Source organism: Lonchura striata, chromosome 3 (assembly GCF_050655825.1).
Source record: "Lonchura striata isolate lonStrDom1 chromosome 3, ASM5065582v1, whole genome shotgun sequence".
NCBI classification, from domain to species: Eukaryota; Metazoa; Chordata; class Aves; order Passeriformes; family Estrildidae; genus Lonchura; species Lonchura striata.
In genome coordinates, this window is record NC_140705.1 from 6,440,562 (window position 1) to 6,461,080 (window position 20,519).

Consider the following 20,519-nt stretch of genomic DNA (forward strand, 5'->3'; position numbering starts at 1 on the left):
AGAGTTTGTGCATTGCCCACAATGCCTTGAGTAAGACAAAGATGAGAACAAGGACAATCTCTGCTGCCACAGAGTTATGCCTCCAGGTCATGAACCCATTGATCCCACCTGCCTGGTTTATTTTCTTAAGGCTTAAGAGAGCTGGCTCAGAGGAAGAGTGGGGGCACAGGGCTTGTGGCTTTTCACACCACCCATGCTGCCAGGAAATACCCTGCCCATATGTGGGGCTCAGCTGCTCTCAGATATTTTTTCCCCACACACCCACAGAGACAGAAAATATTTATATACTATACATCTATAAAAATACCTAATAATAATATAAGAAAATATGTAAATATAGAAATAGCACAATATATTAAAATATGTATGTAGTTTATCTAAATATATAATGTACTGATAAACATATCATAAATATATTGTACACACGTATACATATGCATACAACAAAAAGTTGGAAATCTGAAATGACAGAGCCAGGGAAAAGGTCAATATCCAGGTGCAATCAAAGAAAAGAACCATGCTGGAAGTGTGCAAAGCACAGACAGAGCCAAGTCTTGACCAGTTCCATGACCTGCCATCAACAGCCCAGGGACCAAACAGCTTCCTTATGCCTCCTCAGCAGCTCCAGGCCAAGGCACCTCCACAACACCTCTGCTTCGTGGTGTCTCTTCAGCTGACTAAACCCTCTTCCAGGACTATATTTCTTTTTGCTTTACAAACTTCAAAGCCCATCAGAAAATGTAAGTGGCTGCCAGGACAGAAGTGCAGCTGCAGGGTGGGGCTGGTGGTTCCCTGGGAGGGTGGCATGATGGCTGTAGTGCTTACACCCAGTGTAAGTGCTTACATTTACCTGGGAGAACCCAGACCAGAAAAGGACAATTTTTAACTTTCCAGCTGGATTTGTTCCAAAAACCTGGTAAGCCAACTATTGACTGAGCCCAGAATTGCATACCTACCCTTCCCTTACCAATTCTTGCCCAGGTGGATCAACCACCACTGGTCCCAACACCTCTTGCCAACAGGCTGATACTGGTTCCACCTCAGAACTGCAGGCACTGAGAGCTAAATGTTTCAATGCCACCAAGGGAAAACTCCACCCCAGAGCTCCCAATAAAGGCTCTTGCTATTTGACACTGTATTTCATCTGTGCATGTGTTGAAAAGTTTCAGTTGTGTACCTATGTATAGTCCTGGACCAGCAATTTCCAGTGCCAGCCAGAAGGAAAACACAGCACCCTTGGTAACAGAATATCACTCTGGAGCCAAGTAAACAAAATGACAGTCTTATAAACCAAGCATTTGTCCCATTAAGGATTCAATTTGTAGACAGAATAACAAGGGATGAGTTATTTGGAAGTGCAGACTTTATGGACATGGGCAATGTAGCACTGACAGAAATGCTGTGACTGCAAGACCTTAGCTCGAGAGTGACTCAGCACAGCAGCTGCTTCCTGCTAAATTAATACTTCAGGCTCCCCAAAATGCCCGCAAAGCCTTTGAGAGTTTGCAAAAACCAACCCTGGAAGCCCCATCAGCCATCTGATCTGTCAGTGCTGCAGGGATTAGCACAGGTCCCCCATCCCAGCACAGGGAGGGGACCTGCTGGGAGCTCCAGCAGTGACTGTGGGGACTCAAGGCAGTGCTACCAACAGAAAGCAATCACGTTTTGACCTCAAAGCTACCTCCTCATGACCCCCAAACTCCAAAATCCCCCTCATCACCATGGGAACCCCAAACAAGCCCCTGCCCCAACCCAGGTGTCCCCTGGGCAGCTGTTAAGGAGGTTAACACAATGTCAAGTAACAAACACCTAGTATTTATTAATAAATTAGTACACTGGAAGGCAATTTTTCAATTCATTCCCCTCTTCCCCCACTCCCACCCCTTCCCAAGGGGCAGCTCATGCCACCCTCATACCATTATTTCTTCAAATTGAGCATAGTACAGACTGTTCGTTATGGGAGCATAATAATTGCAAATATAATCAGACAGACTTCTTACGATGCAGCTTTTTTGTCCCCCATACCCCCCACCCCTGACCTCTTTTAATAAAAAGTGAAGTGTGATTTGAAGAGACTATTGAGACCACATAAGGTCTTCGGAGAACTTATCGGCCACATCTGTATAAAAAACAAGAGACACGAGTGTAAAAGCATAGCTTGGTTTAAGTCTTACAGCACGAGGAGAGCGGGACCACCGGTGGCCTTCGCCTCCCCACGTCCAGCACCGGCTCCCTTCGGGGCCCCACCATTCCCACATGTGGCAAGGCAGGGTAACTCCTTACATTCAACTGGAGGCAAAGGATCTTTCCACTGCCTTGAAGGTTGGTGGGGCTTGACCCTTTTCCTTGTGGTTTAAGCGCTTCTGCTGTAGCGTATTGGGAGCGCGATGCGTTGTCCGGGTGAAATTCATACAATAAATAACCGTGCTAGTAAAATCTCAGCAATGGATATGAGCCAAACGAGTACATAAAAAAAAAAGTCAGCTTGAGTGGGAAGCTTAGCTGCGTTAAAAGACAGTAACCAGCAACAATTAGGGTGGGATTTTTGCGTGATTTTGCCATTTACTGCCCTGAGGCAAAGGGAAATGGTGGGGCATGGTCACTCCGAGCAACAGCTTTGACAGAGGAAGGGGATTACAAAGCAATCCCCAATTTCATGTGTTACATTACACCAGATTCGTGATCTTTCAGTTCATTAACTGCGGTTTTGGATTTTTTTGTTTGCTTTCTTTTTTTTAAAGTGCATCGGCTGATCTGATTGGAATGAGAACAAGGAGAAGAGAGGCTTGGGGAGGGGGCAGAGGGTGCAAAGACTTGGACTGAGCGATAGAGTTACAGTGGAGGGGGGCAACGCTGGCAAACTGCACCCCCTCCAAAAACCAAGGACACCTCAATGAAAATACTGGCCGTATATTCTACAAAAAATCCCGCCTGCGTATTGTTGGTCATCTTAACGAGTGCCAAGCTAGCTCTAGCAGATATTCAGAGAGCGTGCGGTGACCCAGTGCCTACAGTAAATCAGGAAGGTGGCTATAGACAGAGTCCAGGAGGGTCTGGCTGGCTTCCTGGCTCTTGACTCCAGCGATCTCAAATAGCCTGTCCAGCTTGTCTTCGGCCTGCGGGATCTCCTCGATCACGTGGAGCTCCTCGGGGTTGAGGATGTGCAGCATGTCGTCAAAGATGGGCTGCAGGTCGCACGGGTCCAAGCGCACCTGGCGCAGGACGGTGTCCTTCTTTTCTGTAGGAGGAAAGGGGAATGGTCACAAAACTCCCCAAGAAACCTCTGCTAACCAGAGCTTGTTCTCAGCCCATCTCCTGATGCCACCTCTGGAGAGGGACATGCCACAAGGAGAACTGAGGGAAAAGGTGGAGGGTGACAAGTGATGGGGATGAGGGAAGATGGGGAAGGCAGTGCTGCCGAGGCATCTCAGCCAGGATCCTGCAAGAGCAAACACAGCATTGTAAATGCTGAATGGCCAATTTGAAAAAGTGAGGGAAGGAAAGGAGCCAAAAAAGCTGAATTCTGCTCTTTCAAGTTGTTTTTGTTGGGTCAGCTTTATTTTCACACTCAAGTATAAATTTGGTAAATTGACTGAGCTCAGTGTTTCACCTTCATCAGAAATTAAATGCAGCAAGTTAAATGGAGTAAATTAAAGCCCCTAAAACAAAGGGGGATGATGAGGACCAAAGTGAAAAAAAATTTAAAAAAAAACCCAAATGAGAATCAGTCTGGAAATTACATTTTCTGGTTTAATTTCATGCAGAAATGCACAGGCCAATGCAAGAGCCAAAAGTCAGGAGAAACAGCCCCAAAAACTCAGTGATGCTACAACTTCCCTGGCAGAACTTCAAAGAGTTAAAAGCCTTTAAAGATCTTTTTCTGTCTCAAGTCTTTATCATCTTCACTAACACTAACACTAACTAATTCTGCTCAGGAATGATCTCTCTCCTGGAGAGACAGTTTTCCCATTTATTTACTTTAATGATATCCTGTGTTGGGCAGCTCTACCACATGTGCTGACCACATGGGACATGCCATGGTGTCCCTTCTGTCCTCCCACTCTGCCCCTGGGCTGGTTTTGGTACCTTTGGTAATAAAAGAGCCTGTCCGGCTGAGCGCGGAGGAGCCGCTGGAGGTGGAGTCGCAGCGCAGGAGAGGCTCGGCTTCGTCCACAAAGAAGCATTTCTTCTCGGAAGGAGAGGGCTCCACGGTGAGCACGGCCGCCTCGGGGGGCTTGGGGCTGGGCGTGGGCGCGGGGCTCACCGGGCTGGGGCTCACCGGCAGCGCCAGCTTGTCACCTTCCAGCTTTGGGGGAAGGAAATAGGGAAAATTAACTGGGGGGATGCTACGCGACAGGTAACGCCCAAACCCCCCTGCACCCTGGCTTTCAGAACATTCCAGCCCACCCTCAGCAAGGGGTGACCTGTTCTGCTGGCCCACAACAGGCACAGGAGATGACCCAGGGTGGACATCAGCACTGGCATTTGGCACATCAGGCAGGAGCGGTAACAACACACAACCCTTGGGACACCTGGGAGGAGCAACCACTGCACCAGGATGGCAGCTGCAACCTCAGCATTTTAGGCAGGCTCTCCTTCTCAGACTCAGTTTATTAAAACCTAAAACACAGCTCTTGGGGGCAAGAGGTGATGATGCCCAAAACCTGCTCCACACCTGTTGTTTGCTAAAAGCTGGTTCCACAGCTCCAGCCAGTACCAAGGCAGCAGGACGAGGGCTGTGAGACCCTCCATGGGATCTCCAGTGCATCACATGGCTCTGACAGCTCCACTGACCAGCTCCACATCAAATTAATTATTTGTTCGCCCCATCTCACCCCTGCTCCCAAGAGCATCCCATTAAAGCCTGATGGAAAAGTCTATCCCACCAGTCTCCAAGTTCAGAGAAAGGAAGGACAGGCAGGAGCTGGCACTGACCACAGTGTCACCCAAATGCTTTTGCTTTTTCCTGTCCTGGATGTGAGCCAAAGACAAATGTTCAGCTCCAGAGTTCCAAAGACATCAGGAGCAGCAAGCACTGCTGGGAAGCGCTACTCTGGAAAGCAGCACCATTTGACAAGTGACAGGTGACAAGAGACAGGACAAGATGAAATGGCCTCAAGTTGTGCCAGGGGAGGTTTAGACTGGGTATTAGGAAAAATTTATTCACCAAAAGAGTGGTCAGGAATTGTTATAGGCTGCCTAGGGAAGTGGTGAAATCACCATCCCTGGAGGCATTAAAAAAATGTGTGGATGTAGCAGCTGGGGACATGGTTTAATGGTGGACTTGGCAGTATTGGGCTAAGGATTGGACTCAATGATCTTAAATGTTATTTCCAACCTTAACAAATCTATGATTCTGCGAATTTGGGTGCTGGTGTGAACCTGCTTCCTAATTTGACTTTACTCTGCATGTTTCTTCTTGGAACCTCCTACCTCCATGACAGTAGCAAACAATATCTACCCTCCTCTGCCTCTCAACATCCCCTCAGAGCACAAATCTCAAGCAGAGCATTTCTAGTTCCCACACACTGCAGGGATGAGATGCCTGGGCCAGCATCCTCATATCCCTGGCTGACAGACTGGGCCCTTCTTCAGGTCACCAGTTCCCTCTAAACAGGTTATTTTAAGAGAATATTTAACCTTTGTCCCCAACCTCATGTCCCTGCTTGACCTGCCAGGGAAAAGAATTGCAAGCCCTGTGCCCATGCAATTCCCCCTCCCAACAGCATTTCACAACCCTGTTTTCTTCTACAGAGGGAAGATCAGATATTCCTGCTAACAGGCTTTTGCCTACAACTCAGGGATGAAATGCGAAATTGGGATTAAAGGCTGTGGGAAAGGGAGCTGCTGAGCCACCTCCGCACCAGCATGGATGTGCCTGAACATTCCTCATCTGTGTTGAGGAATTCGCCACCCACAAATCACATGTCTGCTGGGACGCCCATTAGTTCACATTAAATTAACATTGAATCCTGTTCCTGGTAGAATAAAAGGGTTTTTTTTCTCCCCTCATTGAAAATAAACAGGGGAGGATTTGTTCTAGCACAGTGCATTATGCAATAGGCATGTTAAAAATAAAAGTCAGCTTTAATTTTTAATTAAAAGAATCTGCTTTCTCCTCTGAAATTCCCTTTCCAGTACAGCTTATCATGAAGAATCAGCTATGGCCATTAAGTGGGAATATCAAGGGAAGGACCAGGACAGCAGCTGGCCACTTTCCAAACTGTAATATACTCTGATATTCCCTTTAAAAATAACACAGGCTTTAGGGGTTAATTTTTCCTTGTGCAGCTCATCTACCTAATATTCAACCACAACCCCAGCCACCCCTTCCCAAAAAGGAGACTGATGACTGAGCAATAATTGGCCAAGGGAGGGCAGGGAGCAGACAGCTGCCCCAGCTCTGTCTTCCCAGAACCAACTCATTTGAAGTTTAATTAAACAGCTGCTAAAACACACTAGGAAAGACAAAATCACCTGAGGTTATTTGACTGTAGCTGTCCCGGGAGCCCAAGGCTTTCCAAATAGCTGAACAGTTGCAAGTTTGAGGCAAAGCAAACAGGATGCTTGGATGTGTGTTAATGTTTAAACCATGGGAAGAAAGCAACTGGGAATGAGGGCTTGGAAAGACCAGGGAATGCAAAAGGTTGCTGTGAGGTGAAGCCTGTGGAATAGGTGTAAAAACACACTATTCATAGCCTGTGACTCACTGCATTGAAACCACCTTGGCCATTCCTATTTTTATGAATGGTGGTGATTGGGTGAAACCAAGCTCTGGCTGGGGAAAAAAAAAACAAAAAACCCTATTGCAACCCCCCTTTTGCCTTTCCAGAGCTATGGGATTTCTCACCTTTACGTCCTCATTGCTGGGCTCCTGCGCTTGCCACTGGGGTTGCATCTGTGCCTGCAAAGAGAGACACGTGGGACACTGTTAGATGCACAGTCCAGCACGGAAACCAAAGACACTGCAGTGGCTTTGTCACAACAGCACCCTCCTACAACCCATCAAAGGTGCTCTGCCAGCTATTTTTTTTAGGTTTTTTTCTTTTTTTGAGCACTACACCAAGAGATTTTCCATGCTAAAAATATTAATTAAAAAAACTCCTAAAATCTCCTGTGTACTTGCAGCCCTTTAGACTGCTGTTCAAGCACCAGCATCCTCTTGGATCCCAGTGCAGCTGGGAGGATGCTCTAAGCAGCTCAGGGTGTCTGAAGGCCCTTCGTAAAAGGAAGAAAAAGGGACAGAAAGGGATGGGGCAGGAGGAAGAGAAGAGCACAGAAGGGGACAGGGGCAGGAGAAGACACAGGCTTGGCTTTGTTTTCTCTCCCAGCTGCTCTCACCAGCTCTGTTTGAACGGGTTGGTCCCATTTGCTGCCTCCGTTTTACAGTACTGCAATAAAAGCTTCGCTCAGACAAACAGAAACTGCAGCTGCTGTGCTAATATTAGGAAGGAGCAGTAGCAGGCACTAAAAAATACCTATCCCTCAGGCGATGCTTCCCAGCAATTCCTCCTGCCGCAACCAGGAGGGAACAAAGCAGGCTGGTGCTGCTGGGGGCGGCTGTGCACCCTCCGGCATGTGGGGGGGATAAATTTAGCACCGAGGCAGTCACTTCCCAGATTCCCTGCCAGAAGATGACACCCGACTGACACCAGCCCTTATTCCCAGGTCTGTTGTGCCTCCGTAGGGAATGCAGCAGGAAAAACCCCGGCACATGGAGCGGGGTGGGCACAGGTGATGCCGCAGGCAGAGTGGTGCTGGTGTGGAATGCTCTTGCTGTGGACTCCACAGGGGTAGGGAGGATTTCTGTGGATCATGAGCTTCACGGTGTTTGGGGGTCCCTCCTGGGGGCAGACAGACAGACCCTGGCAGGTTAAACACCACTGGCAAGGCCATGAGCTCTCAGTGAGGTGTCAGAGAAAGGCAGTGATGGTGCGTGGTGCTGCAGAGCAGAAGGCATGTCCCCTGCCAGGATAGGAAGAACATGAGGATGCTGGGGTGGGAAAGCCCAAATTTCCTCTCTGTGCCCTTCACCTCACCCTGTGGTTGCAGGAGAATGCTCAACCCCTCTCTATGGTGGAGCCTCTTCCCTTAACACAAGGCAGCTCTGGGGAAGTGGGCTCAAGTCAAGCCTCACATGACTTGGGATGGGCAATGCTGGGTCTGGGCAGGGTTTAGATGCCATAACCAAAACTGCAGCCACCCACAGAGGAAGCAGCTCTTCCCCATCAGCCCTGCCCCGGCTGTCTGCGGGCTGAGCACTTCTCAAGCAGATAATTTCTCCAGGAGAGCCTCTGCTGGCTTCTCCATTCTGTGGATTTGCCCACTCACTTTTTCAACTCAAACCATAATGAAGAGGTGACGAAACCCTGATGAAGAGGTTCCAAACACAATTACAGGCTGAGTTAGTCAATACTGAGTTTGGCTAGCAGAAGAAACCATCTTCTAGTTTCCTCTTATGCTCCCAAATCCATTACACTGCAAACACAGACCCCAGGAGATGTGACCACCATATTAGGGAAACCTCAATATCACTGCATATGTAAGATTTATATTTTTGCATTTATGCTGTTTCTCTTTGCATTACTTTATGAATTATTACATTTTGTTTATTGCACATTCTTCAGCATAGTTCAAACCCAATGTCAGTTTGCTGAAAATCAAGTCATGGCTTAGAGCAAACCTGGAGTTATGCCCACTCCAGCAAAACCCAGCCAGCCCTACACCTTCCCCAGGGCTCTGGCCACTTCACCTTACAGCTTTGTGCCTCAAATAAAACCTGATGCAACTCCAAAAGGCAATTTTGTTCTTTTCCTGGCTGCCTGAGCACTTCCCAGCCCTCAGACCACAGGCCCCTATGGCTGGGAAATCCATCCAACAGCTTTACTCTCACTACACTGCTGGCACGTGAACACAGCACAAACTTAATTCCTAATTATGGGGCCCAGCCCAGTCCTGCATTGCCACAAGAGGAAGTGAAGGAGATGGGTGGGAGCTGACAGGGACTGAGTTTGAGGAGTGCTGCTCCAGGCTCTTGACCTCCCCCTCAGGGTTTTGACCTGTGAAAGAGCAAGAGACAGAACCACGAGGCCTTGCCACAGCCACGTGCCTGGACATGGGGCTGCTCTCACATCCTCTTCTCCTCTGAAATACCCCAAAACCCCACAGCTTAACCTCACACCAGCCCCAGCCTTGACACATCTGCTGACTCATGGGATTATATGCAGCACAAAATCAGCCACAAAACTGAACCTTGCTAGGCTTGGGGTTGTAGGCTTCCCCTCTCCACTTTCAACATCTCCCTTATTCATGGTTTGGGTTTGTTTTTCAGCTTTGCTGAGGCTGTGCTGCTGAATGCCCTGAACGAGGCTGTTTGCTTCCCTTCCATCCAGTCCCTGAAATATTTCAGCCAAGGCCAGCAGAGCCATAAATAAAACGATAAGAGCTTAAAGCACTGCTCACAGCAGGGCACTCAGGAGAGCCAATGCGGCCCAGCTATGCCAGCTCCACCCCAGGCCAGGGCAGGTGAGTGCAGAGCCCCTTTGGTAGCTGCAAAATGCTGTTATGCACCACAAAAAAAAATCATCTCGTTACCCCATGGTAAAAATCAGTTTTTCTGATATTAACCCCAAAAAATGGAGAACTGCAGTTTGCTGTGATGGCAGGGAGAAACTTCTCCCTTCTTCCACCCCACTCTTTCCCCTATTTCTGTTGTCAGCACCACTAATTTGGGATGTGCTTGTGCCTGATAAGCAGTGCCCAGGCTTGCCACTGTCTGGCAAACCTGCCTGAGAGGGCACAGATTTTGCAAACCTTGAGTCCAACAAATATTTGTGGCCAGGGCCAGGCTTTAACAGGAACCCTGTGAGTTAAATGCACCCTTAAAAAACCTTCCCACAGTTTCTGTACTCACTATATTTTCTGGTTCAGCTGCAAAAAACCCCGAGCAAAATGATTCAGAGGGCTAATCTCGGTTTAACCTAAATTCATCCAGCGCCATGCAAAACCAGCATAATCTCCCACAGCTATAAAAGCAGGGAAGTCTGCAGCAGAGCTGTTCCTCACCTGAAGGAAAATGTTCCTGCCTCATGCTGTAACACTCCAGAGACTCTCATTAATTCCCCTATTCCTATCAGGGGATGTAAATATTTGGATTTCGGAGCATGAAAGGCTGTCGAGGGAACAGGGCACTACAGGAGAGAGCAGCTTTGCCTCCATAGGTTTTACAGTTGAAGGCAGACACCAGATAAAGGATTTAAGAGAAGGGTGCAGTAGTGGGTGGGATGAAATGTGTTTACGGCACTGGTTTGCCATCTGAGAACTACAGTGTTCAATAACAACTTTTACCCATGCCTTGGGGACGTCAGTGCTTTCTTACGACACAGGGATCGTGCAGAGAGATGGGAAACTCCATTTTGCACCCGGGATGCTGGGCAGAGCCAAAGGCATCCCAGACAGCACAGCCATCCATGCATCCATCCCTCCTGGGCTCATGTAGGACACACCAGCACACGTTGGAGCTCACTGCTGGCTCAGGTCACCCTAAGGGGATCGTGCTGTTACCTGGACTCACAAAATGGTTTGGGTTGGAAGGGATCTTAAAGCCCATCTTGTTCCAACACCCTGCCATGGGCAGGGACACCTTCCTCTAAGCCAGGTTGCTCCTGGTTACCCTGTCCAACCTAGCCTTGAACACTTACAGGGATGGGGCGGGGCATCTACAGCCTCTCTGGGCAACTTAGCCAGAGGGAGGATGCATGCATTTGCATTGCTTACGAGAGTCCTCACTCCCCCTGCAGCAACAAAAGGTCTTGTCATTCTTTTCTGTTGGTTTTGTGTTTTGTTTTTTTTTTTTTTTTTTTGCAAGACTCCTTCTGCAGGGCTGGAGATCACAGCACCCACTCTTGCCACCAACAGGGTGACCCATTCCTCTGGATCAAACTGCTGTGGTGCAGAGAGAAACTGCCTCCATTTATCTGTGTTTGGATCGACAAATCACCCAGAGCCAAACCTCAATTAGCTCTAATTAAAGGTTTTCCAACCAGCAGATTAAAAAAACCCCAAAGATCAACCTCCATGCCTGCTCCTGGCACCAAGCTCTTGGCTTCCCGGACTGCTGTGATGATGATTAGCTACCAGCACAATTCTCCAGGGATTTGGTCTCCCATGCACAAACTGCTTTAGTGTTCCCTGCAGGGCCATTGTATCACCACCCACATCGACACCACGGGAGCCAGCTCAGGGAGAGGAGTCAGGCAGGTTCCAGCAGGCAGCACCTCACAGAAACACAATGTGCTGCCCTGCTGGATTTGTACCCTGGGGTGCTGCCAGGCTGTGACACCCACACACAGCTCCAGGATCTCCAGGGCAGGGCAGTGGCCAACTTCTACGGTTGATCATGAGGGATGCTCATCTGAAAAAGCCCAGTCAGGTGAATAGGCAAAGAGGATGTGACAGCTTGGGTGAATTTGTTAAAAAACAACTCCTTTGCTGAAATTAGCCAAATTTCTCATGTGGACTCAACCCACCTGCTTGATAGATCAGCAACCCAATTTTATTCATTTCTAGAAAAACAAGTGAAACTGATGGGGAACCACCCCAGGATCCAGGTGTGCTGGACACTAGAAAAGACAACACACTGTTTTAAGCTTTTTGGGAGATCCAGGAGACTTGCATACAGCTATCTTTGAGATTTGGGTTTGCTCATTCTCTGGAACATCTGCTTGCTGTATTTTCAGAGTTATGGGCACAGCTTGTGGTTACTCCATTACTGGGAGTCCTCCACCCTGACAGGTCACCCCATAAACCCTGCTCATGGAGTCACCACCTGCAATCTGTACTGTTAGATAAGCACAGCCTGATGGTCTTGGCCAAAAGAGCCAGGGGCATTCAGCACTGCACAGCCCAAGTCTGTTAATTACGTGCCCTGCTGAGGAACTAATCCCATGTTTTATCCAACATCCTTGCCCAGAGCTTTGTTGCAGTGTTCAAAGTCAGAGCAGTAAATACAAGGACACAGGTTACTACCTGCTCCAGGAGAGCAAGAGTACAACATGTCCTTCAGGGACAGTGCACATGCTAGAAACTTTAACTCATATGTGCAAAATGGCAATTTTCTCTGCTTCTCTTCTCTTCCTAAACATAGCTTGTCTTGGGTTTTTTAATTTTATTTCTTCCACCAATGAGAAAGCCACATGCTGCTTAGTTACCAGGAGCTGAAAGGAAAAAACCAGCAACTGAGCAGGAGCAGGAGAGATCAGGCAGCTGGCAAAGCTACCCTATCCAAGATCTCAGCAGGATGTTTGGCACACACCTGACTCAGGGTCTCTCTGAAACACAAGCCCAGGGCTCCTGCCAGCACATCCCAACTTCTGATTTCATACAATGGGAACAAAGGAATAAAGTGTTTCATACACTAAACAAAATATGACACAGTGAAGGGATCAAATGAAATAATTTAAGATATGCAACACAGTGAAGGAATCACAGTCCCTCATATAAGGGGAGGTCTGTGATGGTCAAAGTAAAATTTGGGAATGCCCTGCCCTGACAAATGCTCTGTTTCAGAAGCTCTACTGTGACCAAAGTTCCATCTTGCCAAATCCCTCATCAGAGAGGTCTGCAACCTGCTCCCCCTTTGGGTCTGGGTCAGTGCTAAGGCAATGGGAAATGTTTCACCAACCAGTTTAGGGGGAAGAGCCATACCTTAAACACCATCATCTCCATCTCCATGTTGTCCCATTGGCTTCTATGTTCAGAAAAAGCCCCACTCATCACCTTTACAAACACTTCTTGCAAACCATCAAGTTATCAGAGCCAAAAAACTGAAACAAGTAAGGTAGCAGTGCCAAAACAAATCTGCAAAGGTCACTGAAGCACTTCCTGATGACTTACACCCAGCTGAGAACCTACTGCAGGATCTTCTGCAGCAATTTATTTATTCTCTCAAAATATAGGACAGTTTAAGGCCAGCACTGCCAAAGAAGAGCAACAACTCTGGAGGACTGCAAAGATGCCCTCTCCCATGCCACCAGTCACCTTCTTGGAGGAATCAACACTTAGTGCTCAAGGGTACTTGGCTCTTCTCACAAATCCACAGCATTTGAGAGCAAGTTTAAAGGGGGATGCTTTTTCCTCCATGTCCCTGGCACAAGGGCTCACCTCCTGGTGATCTCCAAAGATATATGCAAAGCACATGGGATTCTAGAGCCCATCAAAACTTTGGGATTTGAGCAAACATTGGCAAAGCCTTGCTCAAAAGCAATGCACAGCTTCAACACAAGCCCCCAAGGAGCTCCATGGAGAGAGGGAGCTACCTGGCCACGAGCTAAGCTCAAGGCCACAGTCATGTCCCACGCCACCACATCTCACAAGGTGACACCTGCACCAAAGCCCAGCCCGGCGTTACCGGCGTGGTGTCCTCCATGAGGCCGCGGATCTTCTCCACCACGTCGTTGCGGCGGTGCTGGCGGAGCGCGCTGATGAGCTGGGCCAGGCTGGCCTCGGGCCCGCGGATGGTCCAGTGCTGCAGGGCGGCGTAGGCGCGCTCGTGGTCGGCCGCGTAGCCATTGGAGAAAGCCGCCACCTCCCGCTCGCTGGCGTTGCACAGGAACTGGTAGATGTCCTTCCACTGGCTCCCCACCTGGGCTGCCACCAGCTTGAGGATGTCGATGCCTGCGGGGCAGAGAAGCCACAGGTGAGGCAGTGGGGTCTGCAGACATCAGTCTAGCAAAGCTTCTCTCATCCCCAAACGTCCACGCTTTGCTTTTCTTGGGTAGGTTTGTTGTAATTATCATTATTATTGTTTTAACACCTTTTCTGAGTTCAGGCTGCAGAGAAGCAGCACCCATAACATGTTGAACAGCTGCTATGCATGTAAACTGACCCATCAGTTAACCCAACACACTCTAAAATCAATAATTTACTTGTAAAATCTCCTGCACTCTTTAGCACAGGAGGACCCTGGGTACTCAGCCACCACACGGCTGCAGGACCAGGGTGGAAGAGCACATGCTCACCCACACACCTGCACTGCAGCCACTGCCTTGAGAGAGCTGGATTAAGAGGTGAGTCACCAAAGCACCTCTATAAAGATGAGTATTTCCATAACAAGCATGTACAGCAGCTAGGATTGCATTCAGAGCCATTTCCAGTGCAGACAGGCGGGATGACTCAGTCATGAGGTGGGAGATACTGTGCCAGGTGAGCATTGGGTGAATGGAGGATCTGGTAGGAAACTAGACAGCAAAAAGGCAGTTTCCCCCAGAAAAGCACTTGAGACATCCTGGCTCAAGACCAGGGAGGGTTTTCTCCGTGTAGGTCAGGAAGCAATGCAAACAGCAAACTTATCCTTGAGTCTACTACAGGTCAGGAGTCAAAGATTCAAATAAAGCCATATCTCCTCCAAAATAACTAATTAACCCTGTTTTATCAATGAGCAACACCTTGTTTCAAACAGCAACATGAAGGGTCAGCATCTGTGAGCTGCAAAGAGAAACTCACTTTTTCCAGAAAGATAACCACACCTTCTGTTTCCTCCCAGTGTGCCCCCATGGCTAGAGGGAGCACTTCTCTTTCCCTCTGCAGGCACAACAGCAAAAATAGCTGCTTACAGAAGAATATCATAGCTGGGGTTTATCCAGCTGCCCTAAAATTTAACGCTTTCTAATGGAGTTTAACCTGCACCAAAACCTCCCACTGCACCTTCAGTTCACAGCTCTGATACAGTCAAATATATACATACATACAAAAATAAATCTATAGAAACTATACACACTGATAAAGGTATCCTTTTTTCTACATGTGCATATGTTTATACACACAGGGATATATGGTACCCACTTTTGTATGTCTCTATGTATTACATCTTTTATAAAGATGTGTGTACATATATGTATATGGCCTGAACACCAGATGCCCACCAAAGCTGTTCTATACCTGCCTTCCTCAGCTGAGAAAATATAACAAGATATAACAAAAGGTTCATGGGTTGAGATACAGGCAGAGAGAAATCCCTCACCAGTGACTGTCACTGGCAAACCAGACTCAGCTTGGGGAAATTAGTTTTACTTTTTGCTAATCAAAGCAGAATAGGGTAATGGGAAATAAAACCTAAATCCCTTCCCACCCATCCCTTCCTTTCTCCCAGTTTAACTTCACTCCTAAATTCTCTTCCTCCTCTCCTCAGCAGTGAGCAGAGAATGGTGAATGTGTCAGTCCACTACACATTGTCTCTGCTGCTCCTTTCTCCTCATGGGGATGAATCCTCACACTCCTCCCTTGCTCCAGCATGGCAGGTCCCTTCCAGAGGTCCTGCCAGAAAACCTCCTCCAGCATGGCTGCCTCTCTCCCCCTTCTTCTTCACTGACCCTGGTGTCTGCAGAGCTGTTGCTCACATGTTCTCACTCCTCTCTCTACTGGCTGAAGTTACCAGCTTTTTTCTTTTTTTTTTGCCCCTCTTTTTAATCTGTTGTCCCAGAGGCAGTCCCACCATTCCTGATGGGCTCAGTCTTGGACAGTGGTGGGTCTGTTCTAGAGCTGGCTGGGATTGGTTCCCCTGGACATGGGTGAAGCTTTTGGCAGCTTCTCACAGGACTGACCCCTGTAGCCCCCTGGTATCAAAACCTGACCATACAAACCCAATACAAATTGGGTTTGTACAAATATACACACAGATCTCTAAAGTATCTATGCAGCCTGATGTATTTTTATATGTATTTGTGTATATCTGTGTATATATTATACATACTTCTGTATATCTCTATATATAACATAGGTATTTTACATATATATGTACATATGCTTATATAAAAAGAAGTATGTAAAAAACTATAAAGCTCCACAAAGATATTTTTGACAAAACCTCTTCTCAGTTAAGGAAAGCTTATCAAACCTGCTATATATAGACTTTAGTTTTCACTTCCTAACTAGATAACACAGCCTTGAGCCCACAGTTCTTGGAGCATCCACAGACGGTGCTAAACCTGTTCTAAATCAAGAACACCAAAGCACAATCCACATTTGGTACTTCCCCACCCTCCTCCCACCACAACCACCACACCTCCCTCCCCAGCTTTTACCAGACACGTGCTTGTACCATCTCACATGGAGTTGTGAGAGCTGGGGCTTCACCTACCAGAAAAGCTTGGCCCACCAGCCCAGCATGGGGGATGCAGCACACCCAAAAAACCCAAGCCAACCACAGGGCTTGGTTCTAACTATGGAGAGAAGGCTGTGAACCTGCTATTGGGATTTATTCTGGGGTGACTGATGTGACTTAGCTCATTAGATACTGGCGCACATTGCATCACAACAGAGCAGCAGGAATTAAGCCTGGTTTTGTCAATGCTTCCCATTACTCAGATGAAGACCCAGTGGCCCTCAGTTCAAGGGACTGAGCCATGTGCTTCCAGGCAAATGCCAAATTCCTCTCCCTCCATGACTTTGCATCCAGGCTGGCAGTGCCGAAGAACAGAAAGTTCAGACCACACTGGCAGCCAAGCCCTTGTGCCTTCTGATATGATATACCTGGGTTGATAAGAAGCCCAAAAGACAACTGAGGTTTGGAGTCAGGTTCTTTAGAACAGAAAATACGACTGCTTTTTGCATAAAACCAGCAAAATGCCTGATTTATGCAGCACTGCTTGATTTTATCACTGAATCCAGGGGATAAAAAAAGTAAAAATCCATGAATACAAGGACAGAAAAAGCTCTGCAAGGCTTATGCACCAAGGTAATGACAGCAATGCAAAGAGGGATAATCATGTGTGGTACTGCCTATTATATATCCATATATAGGTATATAGATAATGACTTATGCACTGAGATACAGATATATATATATATATATATATATAGGTATATATAGAGAGAGTATTTAAGTTGTAATCTCACTGTATAAATCTTGCAGAGCTTTTTTACTCTCATATTCAGTAATTATTTTTTGCTAGGTTGATATATATATATATGTACACAGAGAGAGAGAGAGAGACAGTGCTGCCCATTTTTTCATGTACACACACACATCTAGTGAGCAGCACCAGGTCTCCCTTCCACTGCTGCCCTGCAGTGAGACAATGAGTTACTGCTGGGTGGGAGCTTTGCCCACACCCACTCCCATGCACATCAAACACATAGAAGCATTAAAACATAATTTGCTGGTTTATGATCCCCATGTGGATCATCTAGCCAATCCAGAAAAGGAAAAACCCATATACTACCTGCTCCCGTGGACTTATTTAATGCTGACAAATGCCAGTGTTTACGACTGCTGTACTGGTGAGAGAAGTCTTCAGCTGCTCACAACTTGATTTGCACCGGTTTTATGCGGCAGCACGACATTTATGTCCAAATGTTCTCGCTCAGGATTTATGACAAAGCGCTTATGCTTCTACTGACATTTTCAAGTTCAGTATATTTAATCTCACCGTTCAATAAATTAGGCCCATAAACATGTTTATGTCCCTTGGCTATAACATCCCTGGGCACAAGAACACACCAGGCAGCCGAGGACTTAATGGTGCGTAATAATCTTTGGAGAACAAATGTTCCATTAAAAATGAATTTGGAAATGTCTACCTTAATACTATAAGAACATTAAACTCATTTTCTTGCAACTATTAAATGAATTTAAGCCCCATATGTTCACTACATCCACTACAATATTGTGCAAACAAAACCCAGAGAGACATGAAGAGACACAGACAAGAGTGCAGATTTGGCTCCAGTCAGTAAGAAAAGCATTGCTCCCTCTGCTCTCAAAAAATAAGATTAAAACCATTACATGACAGGCTACAGATGCACGCTGCCAAGTATTACTGCTCACACTAAAATAAAATTCTTATAATAAGCTTATCATCCTAATACTTCCATATTTCCAGTAGTTCTACAAACTGGAGCAAAAATCCCAGCTCCACCACAGGTCCTGGATCTTGTCCTTCTTCCTGAGCCATGTGGACCTTCTCCCACCATGCCCATCTGCACACCAGGGCTGGAGATGGTGCTCAAAGACCTCCAGAGCACAGCAATCCAAGTAAAATGGCCAAGCTCAGCAGAGATGGTGCTTTAACCCACCATTTCATGCTTTCCATGTGAGGCTGGTCACAGCCACGTTGGTGCTATGTGCTATGCTAAAGCTGCTTCAAGCTCTCCACAGCCTGAGTCATCCTTGTTTTTTACCATAGGCCACAGGAACAGCCTGGAAGAGCTGCCACCATCCTGCTGCTAAAGTGGGAGACAGCTCCACCCCTCTTCCATGTCAGGAACCATCACCACTGATCACCCAGCTGTTCTCATGCCTCAGACAACAGAATTAAAGAGGAACACCCACAGCTGCATCTGGCTGAGTTGTGTTTTCGGGATGTATTTTCCATGGTCAAGGAAGGATAGATTTGAAGGATCCAGGACATCCATGCATGTCTTAGGCACCTGAGCAGGTGGCATTTCAGTTGTCATTCTTAACACTGAAAGTCTCTAAATGCTGTGCTGGCCTATACCATGTATCCCCCTAATATTTTAAGGTGGTGATAACCACACCTTTAAACCAGGACAAGGCCAAGATGTTGTGCACAGGCCAGTGGGAAGCCAAAGGGAGTATGTACACACATGGGAACACAGGCACAACCAGGCACATCTACAGCCAGAGCAAACTGGGATAAATGGAGACAAGCCTGGGAATGGACAAATGCCTCCAGAGTGGCACAAGAAAACATAAATCCTGCCTCTCCAGAAAGGTCCTCCCTTCAGCTCATCTACAAAGAGGCTGAGCTGAAGGGAGGACCCCCCTGGAGAAGCAGGGCCTCCACTTCTCTATAGCCTCCTGTACAGAGTGATAAGGTCCCCCTGAGCCTCCTTTTCTCCAGGCTAAACACCCCCATCTCCCTCAGCTGCTTCTCCTCAGACCTGTGCTCCAGCCCATTACACCTGCTCCACTGCCCTTCTCTGGCCACTGCTCACCTCTGTCTCATCTTCCCCAGAACATGATTCCAGTTTATTCAATGACTTCCACTTGCTTGTTTTGAATCTGGTTCAAGATTTTTCCCATCCACTTCCTGCTCCATCAGAAGTGCCCCACCTCACTGTAGAACAGTTTGATGTAGACAGAGCCATCAGTCCCTCCACGTCACCAAGGTGGTCATCAAACATGCACTTGGGACTCGGCCAAGCTTTAATGGTTTGTTCTGGACAAGCCTCACTGGTCTCCCCAGCCATGCTATTTGCAGGTTGGACATGGACCCAGTTCCTCAGCATCATTTGGCCTCAAGCAGGGCAAGGAGCCAGTGTGGTGTGGGGCTGTGACCAGCAGTGCTGGCACGCTCACCTATAGCACCTGCAAGGCACCATTTCTCTTCTCTGCCATTATTTTTTCACATCTTCAAGCAAACTTGAGAGCAGAGGAAGAGCCACCCCACACCCAGCAGCAGATGCAGGGAAGACAAACCACAGCCACAGAGCTACTGAGGCTCCTTCCTCTCTCCACCCTCTCACAATGTCATTGTTTTGATTCTCAGAGCTCAAGTCAAACAACTTTATTCACCAGAGTGCTCCTCAAGAAAATACCACCTTTAAGGGGAAACCTCATGCTCAGAGCCCCTCCAAGCCACCTGTCCTTTCACCCCACTAGTAACAAAGGGACAAAGTGCATAGAAAAGGATTAACACATCAGTTCAAGTTTTATAGGTGCCTTATACAGCTGGGAAGGAAAGTTTGTGGCATACACAGTCCCATGGAATGAGCAGCTCAGCAGCCCAGGGTTCCAGAGACAGTTTAATGAAAGGCTGGATTTCAGGAAACTCCATGCTCCAGCCCTTCATCACCAGGGACAAAGGTCCATCAGTTCACCCATGACACTTGGGGGAACTGATCTCCACCATCCCAGTGCCAATCTGAGCTGGAGCACCTGGAGCTTCTACCACCTACATACAGAGGTATTCCAGAGATGGGCAGTATTAATCTGTGCACCACATGCTGTGACAAATCCTGATTGTGACAGGCAGGCTGGATGAAGCATTACAGACAGAGAGCACAGCCCAAGGGCACAAGCAAGACAGACAGAAAAACCACAGTGATGCAGCCCAACCCTCCCCTACACCCAGATATAAGCTCCAAATCACTGCAAAGCCAGCTCTTCTCCTGAGCTCAGCCCACCTCCCTCCTTCAAATATCCTCCTGACTCATGTGAAACACAGCCACAGCAGCCTATTTTTATGTCTGAGCACAACTGAGAGCCTACACAAGAGAGCCAGGATGCAGCACATCCACACTGCAGCTGACAAGATACCACAGCTCAACCAAACCAGAACTTGGAAATCCCAAGTGCACAACACAAATACCTTTCCAAAATGCAAAAATTCCACTGACCACTGCCAAAAAGGGGAAGCTATTGGAAACTCAATTCCTCCCCCTGCCACTCAAAATATACTTCAAGTCCTAAATGAGGAAGTTTGAAGATGTACCAGGTCCTCCACCTGGGTCAGGACAATCACCAGTATTGGCATAGGCAGGAGGATGAAGGGGCTCAG

General features: G+C 47.5%; 1 protein-coding gene across 4 annotated transcripts in view; it reads right to left on the minus strand.

Moving 5' to 3' along the window:
- Positions 1 to 1,794: 1,794 nt before the first annotated feature.
- Positions 1,795 to 20,519, minus strand: part of TNFRSF21 (TNF receptor superfamily member 21) — a 35,080-nt gene continuing 16,355 nt past the window's right edge. For all 4 annotated transcript variants that reach the window (XM_021529761.3, XM_085574438.1, XM_021529762.4 and 1 more), the window contains exons 4-7: positions 13,409 to 13,674; positions 6,851 to 6,904; positions 4,087 to 4,306; positions 1,795 to 3,238 (exon numbers count right to left, since the gene is read on the minus strand). In XM_021529761.3, the coding sequence (XP_021385436.1) occupies positions 3,009 to 3,238; positions 4,087 to 4,306; positions 6,851 to 6,904; positions 13,409 to 13,674 (770 nt within the window). In that variant the 3' untranslated portion in view covers positions 1,795 to 3,008. The remainder of the gene's footprint in view (positions 3,239 to 4,086; positions 4,307 to 6,850; positions 6,905 to 13,408; positions 13,675 to 20,519) is intronic.